At 38.1% G+C, this 10,733-nt stretch overlaps 2 protein-coding genes across 5 annotated transcripts in view; both read right to left on the bottom strand.

The window, feature by feature from the left end:
• The window catches only part of SFT2D2 (SFT2 domain containing 2), an 11,377-nt gene extending 10,851 nt beyond the window's left edge, over positions 1 to 526 (bottom strand). The window contains exon 1 of the mRNA XM_009638545.2: positions 476 to 526. Within this exon, the coding sequence (XP_009636840.1) occupies positions 476 to 526 (51 nt within the window). The remainder of the gene's footprint in view (positions 1 to 475) is intronic.
• The window catches only part of TIPRL (TOR signaling pathway regulator), a 13,742-nt gene that overhangs the window by 1,337 nt on the left and 1,672 nt on the right, over positions 1 to 10,733 (bottom strand). For 3 of the 4 annotated variants that reach the window (XM_035894021.1, XM_035894020.1, XM_035894018.1), the window contains exons 2-7: positions 8,929 to 9,108; positions 7,992 to 8,091; positions 6,678 to 6,809; positions 6,163 to 6,258; positions 5,344 to 5,406; positions 667 to 3,715 (exon numbers count right to left, since the gene is read on the bottom strand). In XM_035894021.1, the coding sequence (XP_035749914.1) occupies positions 3,566 to 3,715; positions 5,344 to 5,406; positions 6,163 to 6,258; positions 6,678 to 6,809; positions 7,992 to 8,091; positions 8,929 to 9,089 (702 nt within the window). In that variant the 5' untranslated portion in view covers positions 9,090 to 9,108 and the 3' untranslated portion in view covers positions 667 to 3,565. Of the gene's footprint in view, positions 1 to 666; positions 3,716 to 5,343; positions 5,407 to 6,162; positions 6,259 to 6,677; positions 6,810 to 7,991; positions 8,092 to 8,928; positions 9,109 to 10,733 lie in introns of those variants that run through there. The other variant, XM_035894019.1, reaches the window with a different exon arrangement.

Here is a 10,733-nt window from a genome sequence, read left to right as displayed (position 1 = left end):
AGGCCGTCACGGGGGGCCGGGTGAGAGGCTCTGAGGGGAGCAAGGTCCCGGGAATGGCGTAGCTGGCCCCGTGCCTGCCTCCCCCGCCGTCCGGTGGCAGCCTCCTGCAGCGGGAGCGCGAGCTCCAGCACCGCAAACCTTCCTCAGCAGCGAGACCGAGACAGAGCAGCCCAGCGCCCCGTCCCAGGCTCACATGGCAGAGCGATTATCTCCACGGGAAGTCAGAGGCTTTGGTGGGTTTGTTTTTGGTTTTTTTTTTTGGTTTTTTTTTTTTTTTAAGAGACAGCAAACGCTCCCGCTTTCCCTGGGAGTCAGGCATTTCTTACTCTTCCGAGCATACAATAGCTGGCGCCTGACCTGCCCTCTTGTTTTCCAGGCTTTCGGAAAGTAAGAGTCCGCACCCGCTGCCAGTTTTACTTCCCTAGTTGTATCCTATCTCCTCCCACAACTTTTGAACGGTAACAGTGACACTTACAGAAATAGTAGCAGATTTCATTTTGCTCCCACTACCGTGTTCTGAAAACATCTTGCCTTCTTTGCATCAGCCAGAGTGGGTCTGATGGCAGGCAAAGGCACATGGATGCAACATCTTACTAGCATGCAAAATTCAGCATCGCGAGCAGTTATTTCAGTTTATTTTGTTCAGATAAAAGCAGAACTATAAAATGTTTGGTACATTTTATTTAGCGACATACAAGAAAGAATATAAACTGCCACATGTCAAACTCGCCACAAAACAGCTGGAGAATCACCCCGCTCCCTCCCCCTAAAATTAGGTACCCCAAGTGGTACTTTTCTGTGGAAAATTTGTACCAGAGAGCTTGCGGTACACCAGTTTATACTGCTGCTTCTTGATAATCTGTGTGGTATGAGAGAGTCCATGGATGAAAAGCGCTCCAAGATTTACTCTGTAGTAACTGTAACTTCCTAAACATGTTCTTGTGATTTCCCCAACACGTGTGTTCCACTTAAATGCACAGCACCCAAAACAGATGGATATTATGTATCTATATAGTCAGGATTCAAGTCCATTCAAGACAACTGTATCAACAGGTCACAAATTAGTATGTATGATGGACGAGATAAAATACACAGTCTAAGTTAAACATGCAGAGCACCCTTTTCAATGCTAGGTGTCAGTTCTGTGGGTTCCCTCCCCCCCAAACTTTAGCCCAACGGAGCTTAATGTTAGCATCACTGACAAAACCCAATTCACAATTTTAATTAACGAAGCAGATACAGTTTCTTTCATGTTAGCACTACATCAGCTCTCCTCTCAGTCACTACCAGCTTTAAAGTGTGTTTTTATAAGCCTTTAAGGTATGTGAAATAATATATGCTTAGAGTAAAAGAAGTGCTGTGATTTACTTCTACCAGCAAAACCTCTTCACAACAACAAATGGGGATTTGTTGTTCTCTTCCTTTTCACTCTCTCCCCATATCCCTCTATCACTGGAGTGGACCTAAATAATAATAATCTAGTACCAAATGGATTTTGATCACTTCCACACTGCATTCATTTGCAGCCCCTTCTTCATCCTGACACTAAAATCTTTAGGAAGCAAGTGCAGGAAGATGAAAAAAAGCCAACAGAATTTAGGACTCTAATGGGGAATATAAAGGACCTCACCTCTATTTCAAAGCAGGCATAAATTCACTCAGCCAGATCATGTCCAGCTGATAATAATTTCTTTCAGCGACTGTTTAATTTCAGTTCTCTTCACTCATTTTATCCTACGGATCATAAGATTTTTTGCAGTAATCCTTTCCAAAGGATTCCAAAGATAAGGCTGAAGGTGTATTCAGGAAAAAAAAAAATATTCTAATCAATAACTTGTTACAACTTCTTACAAAGTAATCCTCACAGACCCTCAGGGAGGTAGGCATGTATTATCTCTCATTTTTATATACAAGGAACTGAGGCACAGAGAAGTGACTTCCCTGTGGTTAGAGTAAATCAGGGGGACAGGAAAAACTGCAGTTAGTTCCTGCCTTTCCACCTTATGATCAATTCATTACACCAGGCTGCCTCAAATAAAAGTGAAACAAAGTGTGCTGTTTGTTTTTATTACGAAAACAGTCACTTAGACAGCAGCAGACTTTTTTCTAAAAACCTCAGGGTCTTCTCTAAGTGAAAATCATTTCTCAGAAGACCTGGTTAAATATCAGGTTTTGAGGTGGGTTGGTTCTGTTAAGCCATGCAGTGTAGAATATGAAAATTTTTTAAATAAAAACTCCAAGACATCAGAACGTGTACACGTTCTTATCTGCCATCACTTTAAACCACAAGGCCTGCTTTTCGCTACAGTCATTTGCTTCTTGCACTTCATTGAGTGCGAGCAGTAAACCTGGACAAGTCAGTGTAGCTCCCCCATTCTTAGGCCAAACCATTAACATAATTTAGGATTTCCAAAAGCAATACAAATATTTGAAGTTTAATCTACAAAGCGTTGAGTTAAAACCATGACTATACATGTGATCACACTTCTATTAATATCAGAACTTAAAAGAATTTTAAAAATAAACCAAAATGATGTATCTGGAATACATGTTAGCACCCTTTTAAGGCTATATAGGATCTTGTTTCTCAAAACTGCAAATACCAGCATCCTCCAGGGGTTAGAGGCTAAATGTCCTCCTCTTCCCCAGCCTTAAGCTACTCTGCAGTTTAGCAATTTGACTGTCAGGGCAGTATAACCGTCATGCATAGGCACCATCCAGTATGTCCAACAGGTCAATACAGTACAATGCGTTTCCAATATGGTACATGACTGTAGCAGCATACGGACCTGAACTAACAGTCTCCAGAACTGCCTCAAGGAATCTGGATGACATCAGATTAAACTAGTATTTGTGAGGAGACTTGCCAGTGTGTGTCTCTGTTAACCTCCAGTTTTTCTCCTGCTCTGGAGTTAATGCCTCACAAATAAGGTAATTTTACCTTTATATAGCGTCAAACAATTTTTTTTTCTTCTTAAGCCTATCCTCAGATTAAATGAATATTCTTAAATTAGTCTGGATCAGAAACTCCAAAAAGTAACTTAGTTGGTTATCAGCTCACAGTAGGGGCAGCCAAGCAAAACACAGTTTAGGACTGACAGCTCAAAATAATTATTTTTTTTTTTTTACTGTGGATGATTTCTCAATAAAAATAAGATCATGCCTATTTTATGACTCCAGTAGTCTCTTAGTGTCTGCAGCAGCAATAAAAAAACCCAAAACTTCATAGAAGTGTTTGTGGTGGAGGGTCCAGACAATACGCCTGCCTAACCAGTGAACTAAACAGAACCCAGACTCTTAATCGTGACAGTCTTTCTCCAATGCCGTTGAAAACTATCACTCACCACCAGTCTATCATTAACTCCAGATACAGGTTAAAAAAAAAAAAAAACCACAAACAAAAAACACCATTAGCAAAATCTGCTTGAAATTTTTTTTTTTTTCCTCAGGGCTACAGAAAAATTAGCCAAATTCTTTATTCCACTAGCAGTGAAACCGCCCCCCATGGCAATGGTTACATGATCACATTACCTCCAGTCTACTTCAAGTCCATATAAAGTCACATTTATTTAGACTTAACACACATGGTTTCCAGTGATGCTTCTGGTTTAGGCTCCAGCTTCTCTGGGAATTCTAGTTTTTCACAGATTGTCTCCTTTATGGGTAGATACTGAGAGATCTCATTAGGTTCCGTGAACAAGGAAGGTGGAACATGCTAAGAAGCAAAAATTTTACATGAAAAAGTGAATGAAGGGCGGGAAAGGTATTCCAAACCAAACTTTTACAGACAATTAATCTGTAATTTACCTGACTTAAACACCTGAAGTCAGGTATGATTATTAAAATTCATCTTATAATTTCAAATGTACATACAGTCTTTTACTCCTTGGGTGGATCAAAAGGCTAAGGAAAAGTATTTGATGTTTTTTAGCAGCAGACTATAAAAGCACAAGAAAGTCAAGAGACATTCATGAGCAGCTACAATGCTTTTAAAAAATGTATTTATCACTTGAATGTAACAAACATTCTTTTTGAGGTTCTAGTTCTAGACGAGACTAGGATGGCCACAACAGATCCCACACTTAATGTCTTTAAGCCATGGCAATATATTCACTGGACTTGCTCAGATTTAGCTATTGATAATTGATAAGCCTCAACACGTATCTTAGTTTTATGAAGTCCACCACAGACATTTATATGAAATACTAAAACTCATTGGATTTTAATTTCATATTTGAAGAAGTACGGTGGTTTCATTAAGTTAATCAATATCTTCCTCTGGAGATTCCTGTAGACAACTTAACTCTACCACATACAAGATATTTGATGGAAAAAAAAAGAAAAAATCTATACTGAGCAAACTATCTTTGAACTTCCCAACAGCATTCTTTAAGAAGTATATCCAGAGCTATTCAAATTCAGCCCGTATTTTGGCTACCCCTAACACATAAGGAATCATACTGCTGTTTCAGTTATTTCAAACCTAAGCAAAGCTTTGCTTTACCTACGCAAGCTGATCTAAGGAACTGAAAAGCCATATGCATTTCCCTTCTATAACAATGGGCAGTAAAAATTAATTAACAGCGTAGATGGTAATTTTTAAACATGAGGTGAAGTAAAACTTAGATCATTGATTCATATTTCAAAAACCATGAAACTATCAAAACGCTCATGCCTGGATTTAGTCCTGTTTATAGGGATCACATATTGTTAAGAAATCATAAAGTGCTCCTTTCCTCCAAAAAAAAAAAAAAAAAAAAGCATTTTACAAAAATATTCCCCCAGAAGGGTAGTAACACATGAGTCACAGATGAAGGAAAAACAAGGGAGAAGGAAAGTAACAAGAATACTCAAGATCAGGTGTTGGGTCAAGAACAGAAATCAACACCTGCAACTCCAAATGCACCACAAATTATTGAGCTATTACTAGAGTTTTAAGGTGGGCTATTAAACTTATGTGAGAAAAACTGATTGAGTCTATTACCAAGCAGATCTTAACCCCTAATACTACTTGCAAGCACACAACCAGCCCTGAAATTTAGCATCATGAGACATGGACATGGATTTTGTGGCTGAACGGTTCTATGAAAAAACTAATAATAAAAATATCTTGTTAACTCAAAAGTAGAAAAAAGTAACCTAATTCCGTATCTTGTCATGTGATCTGAACATTTACAAATGCAAATCTGCCTTGAAAGTTGCATGAGCAGAAAGGTTTTTCCTCTGTATCAACTCCAAACGTAACAAAGAACGACTTACAGACACAGTATTTTCTATGCTGACCAGAAAACAATTTTAAAAAGCAAACAGAAAAAAAAAAGCCATTTAAAAAAAATGCAATACCTTTAAACTTGATATTTTGCTTTCTCTGGATGTATATTCTCGCAACATGTAGGCTTTGTCAGCCTAATGGGAAAAAATGGCAAAAATTAATTACAAAATTATCATCTAGCATCAGTGCAAAATGAGCATTTTAAATACATATAATATAGTAAGCATTTGAATTTGGTTGACCACAGATTTTCAACTAGGAGCAAAAACATAAGTTCAAATTCACAGAGAAAGATGTTTAGCAACGTTTTGTTTCCTAAAAATCGCCTTTCTGCGTGCATGAATGAAAAAAAATTCTATGACTGAATATGCTTGTTAATCTTTACTCAGCTAGAACTCCTACATCAGTATGGATACAGCTAGACAGAATAAGCAAGCCACAACTGTTACATTCTATATTATTTGTGAGATACTAGAACTCAATGTAGTATGGACAGTTGTGTGCAAGTTAAAACTTGCAGTCATATATTAGACAAGCCATAAAACTTTTACTTGGAGACAAGGATAAGAAAAATATCACACCATTTACTGTTGACTATTTTCCCTCTTGTACTTCCTCGCTAATCTGCATCTGTCAAATATATTTAAATAATTACTTCACATGAGGACTAGCCTTCTCTGCTCATACAATACCTAGCCTCATGGCATCCAGCACTTGGTCGGTACTTCAGCACCACCACAATAACAAAATACACTTGAAAGTTCAGTTCAGGTAACTTCTATGCCCCCAAACATCGGTATTAAATTACAGGAATACCAGCAGGTCTTCTCTAAAAGTAACATGGCAAGGGAGTGTCTGTAAAATATTCATGATGGTGAATATGGGTTTACCTCATGATGAAGCCTTGTATCATTCATCCTGATAAGTACCCCATCAACTCGCAAGAAAAACCTCAACAGCACAAAAAAGCTGGAAGGCATAACTCTCTGCAAAAATAAAGGTGTTCCATTCAGTATATTAAAGTTTTACTTTAAGTATGCACTCATCAACATCAGATATTCACAGTGAAAGACAGTACGAGGAGCTTTCAGTAGTAAAGTCAAAATTTGGGCTGTTGATATGCTACAGCTATCATTGGACAGCAGGGCAGACAGCGTTCTCAAAAGATTCTTAAGCAGGATGCAGAAAGAGGGAAAAGATTGTTTCCTGAAGCAACTGGCAGTAAGATTTTAAGACAACATAGTTTCCAGTGAGATTATATTTCTAAGAGCAAGGATAAAGAACTTTGCATTTTACGCTTTAGATCTCAGAAGGAATAGCATGCAAAAAGTGTCTGCATTTTGCATCCATTAGCCAACTGAGTCACCAATCACCAAGTGTCTTGTGGACACCTCTTCATACTCACTATTTTTACACTCAAACTTGATACTCCATGATCATGAAGTTCATCTTCAAACAGAAGTACTTCTTCAAAAAACATAATTTGTTCCCTGGCTTTCAATTTCTCTGTATTTATGTGTTCTGTTGTAGGAACAACCTAAAGAAAAAGATTAAGAACAGTTAGCATATTAATTTGTTGACAAGCTACATAAAGTTCACCCCGATCTTTTAAATCCTGCAATTGCTAGTCTTAGAAAGGAAAAAGCTTTTAGGGCATTAAGCTTAAAACATCCCAAATCTCTAAGAGAAAAAGTTAAAATTAAAACCAAAGTTTCCAAGAGGAAACATCAATCAACGCAAAAACCAAGAGTGGAAAATTCTGAATAAACTTCCTTCTGGGTGTAGGCTCAGCAGGGTTTTGGCTGTAAACAATTCTGCTCACTTTCTGCGTTGCAAAACATTTGAAGATGCCTCATGTTTAACATACAAATGAGAAGTTCTGGGTTACAAACAAGATTCCATGCATTTAGTGTCTCTAGCCCACTACAAAACCTGAACAGGATAAATAAAGCCTTTCCGTAATACAGTCTTTCCATGGAAATCAAGTACCTCTATGTTTTCCACCTCATGGTCTCCACACACACTCATACACATTCACTACCTAAAGACTACGGGCCAACAAGACATTGTTTATTTCTATGCTGCACTTTTAATTCCAGAACAACTCAAGTGGTCTTTAACTAATGCAATCCTAGTGAATTGATACAGGTTATCACTTAATAGCAAGCAATCTGTATACAATAAAGAGAAGCTGGGAACTTCAGTCATTTTAAAGTACATAAAGACAAGGGAGGGCCGTGAGTTTAAATATGAGGAGTTACTGTTGCAGAAAAACATAAAGCCATCAAAAGCAGCCAGATCTACACTATCTGCTTAGACAAATGGGCAAGCAACAGAGAGTAAAAGTACTAGAGAATTACACGGTTGATAGTTCTGTTGTATGTGAGAAGCTCGGGGCTTCAGAGGGGTATCCAGCAAGCGCTGAAGATTCCCGTGTGCTTTACGCTCCGATTAAGTCCTCACTAAGGGACACAATGGCACCCATTATATATACCTAAAATGCTTTAAAAAAAACCCACTTATTAAAATAAGCCATGATTTGATTAGGATAACATGCTGAGAGACATGAAGAGCCCAAACTATACTTTCAAGTCAGAAATTATGAAGCATGCAAGATTTTACAGAAGCCTACTGAAAGGTAAATGACAGCTTAAAAAAAGTGGGGTTTGTTTGGCTGAAACAACATGCAATCAGCATTTAACAAGGAGAAAATGGTTACCTTTAATGTTGCAGTATCTCCCAGCAATGTTCCTTTGTAGTCTGTTGTGTAGGTCCAATCATATGGCTTGACAACTTCCTTAGTGTGCTCAGTCTCACTCCTCAAGAAGCGAAAGAAAAAACAGCATGCTTTGTAGCAATTCTTAAAAAATGACAGCCTCGCATAAGATTATGTATTACGATTCCCACACTCTCGAAGAAAAACAGCACCATTGTCTGTGCTGCAATTGCGATGTCGAGATGTAATCATACAGTATTCCTTCTTTCACAACTTTTCCATAATAAATTAGAAAACTGTTACCAGAATTCCTGTGCTAACACTGTCTCAGTCCTGAGTCAAAATAAAGATTTTAGTTCAATGTTGTAGAAAAATTTGTATTTAAAGATAATTTTTTCTTTAAGTAGGCAGAAAGCAATCTGCTGATAACACACAGCAATCATTAACACTGCTATGTGCCTTAGTTTTCCTGACAGCTTTGATTTCTCTCTGTGCTTTATTTCTAGGTGCTCTGCAACTAATTTGATAAATGCTAAGCAGTATAATTAGTTCTCATGCATGGTAATTGTCCTGCTACGTTCCTAAGGCTAAGATTTTTAACACATACAGCATTTTGCACTTTGACACGCCACACAATACAATCTTGCAATGCTCGAGGCCCTACAAGTTTGAATAAACAGAAACAGCATTAAGCCACGTTAAGCGTGTAGTTTATTTTAAGAAAGCCAAGACATAACTGAAAAAATACAGTTGACTTAATTTAACAGAGAGGATGATCATGGCAAAGAAAAGCTAAGTGACTTCTGTGATCCCACACTGGACCTACGGTAGAACCAAGTGCAACCTGGTCTTCCAGAGTTCAGTCTGTTCTTTCAACTACTTTATGACAGTTTCACATGCAACACACCAGTACTTGCCCGCTGGTGATAAAATACTGTACCTGCTCTCTTGCCACTCCTCTGCACAAGCCACTTTGATCATACCTTGACAATTATTGACACATTTTAAAGCATCTGTTGCATTGAACTCAATTCCAAAACCACGATCATGCTGTATTCTTAGGATATTGTCTCCAAACATCATCTCTGGCAGGGAAGGCATGTGTAATTCATCAGCCAATCTGCACAGAAAAATAAAAGTCCCATGAAGAGAGATCAGTCAGCTATAGTTCAGTGAAAGCAGTCCTTGTTTGGGAATAAGTGTTCTTTAGACCATGGTAATTTAGAAGACACATCATTGATATGTTCTGCAAAACTTGTCGTTTTCCCAGTTTAATCATTTGACATCGATTGCAGAGTCATTGATCTGAAGTGACTTCTCCACCACAAAAGCATTCCTACAACATTCCTTCTCCATCAGGCTCGTAGAAAAGTCTCATACATGAGGAATCAAAAAAATATCTGATGAGCATGAAGTAGCATCTTTCAACCTTGTAGCAAATCCCTGGATGGTCCATGAACTACCTCGGCAGGTGCCCAAAAAGAAGTTTTGGGAACGAGCACTCATTGTCAGCAAGTTTAAATTCACTACACAGTGGTCCATACCTCCAAATTTAGAAGCCTCCAAAAAGGGGCTGAAAACAACCTTGGCAGAGTATGAGAAAAGTGCAGAAACGTGCTCTACTGCGTTCCCGAGCTGGTAGAAAATACTTACCAGTATTTGTAACCTTAAGAACGAAAGCCACAGCCATAGCCACAGCCCCAACCGAACAAAGTACTGTATAACCCAAATAAGCATGATCCCTGCAGAAAATCTCAAGCCATCCTATTTCACACTGTTTTACATCAATCTTCATACTTATTTATACATGTGCACATACACTATATATAAGCACACACACATATATATAACACCACTTTACACACATACCAACCTTCTTTACCAAAAGGCTTCATATACTTCTTTTCCTCCCTGCTACTACCTACTTTACTTACCAAGATCAAAAAGAAATACATGACATCTGAAGAGAAAAAAACCTTTAGGACATACACTAATTATAAGTGTACTATATGTACATGCAATATAATACAATAATTATAAGACATATAACTATATATGTCCTAATCACAATTTTCACACTTTTTTTTCATTCCTGAAGAAAAGCAGTGATATTTCTGTAACCTTGCCTACAAAAGAACATTATGCTAACCAAACTGAAACAAAAAGAGCGAATCCATAGACCTGGAGAATAAGATCCTGCATCTTTCCCAGAGAAGGCAGAATAATGTTATGAACTTTTCCATTTCATTACGTGTAGGCCCCTTGACCTGCAAAGACCAACTCCAGCCCAGAAAGGAGTTCTTGGCTATGGCACATTTAATCGTTCACCTTTCCGCAGAGGTGGCCGAGGGATTTCTGTGATACACGTTTGCCAGAAATAAAACTCCCACCTATACTAATGATGTTCCCCAAGCAATTAAAAAGGCAAAATGCCATGAGAAATGCATCATAAAAGGAAGCTGACTAACAGCACTGCAACTGGATAGTTCTTGCCTCTTCAAATTTGAAGTGGAGGAATTTTTTATGGGGATCTCATGCTAGGTACCAGGACCTACAGGTAAACGGCTAACTTTGGACTTCTCTTCTGCACCCTGCAAAACCCTCTGTGTTCTTTCAAGCTTGTGTTGTGGCTCTTGCAACTTTACTTTTCAGCATTTTCCAACATGTTCTGAAAAATTGTGCATCCCTCAAAAACATCTAAACATATAAAGGTAATTTCTGAAAATTGCAGAGGTTACTGTTTAT

This window comes from Egretta garzetta, unplaced genomic scaffold (genome assembly GCF_000687185.1).
Source record: "Egretta garzetta isolate BGI_Z169 unplaced genomic scaffold, ASM68718v1 scaffold465, whole genome shotgun sequence".
NCBI lineage: Eukaryota > Metazoa > Chordata > Aves > Pelecaniformes > Ardeidae > Egretta > Egretta garzetta.
This window is presented reverse-complemented; position numbering and strand designations above follow the sequence as displayed.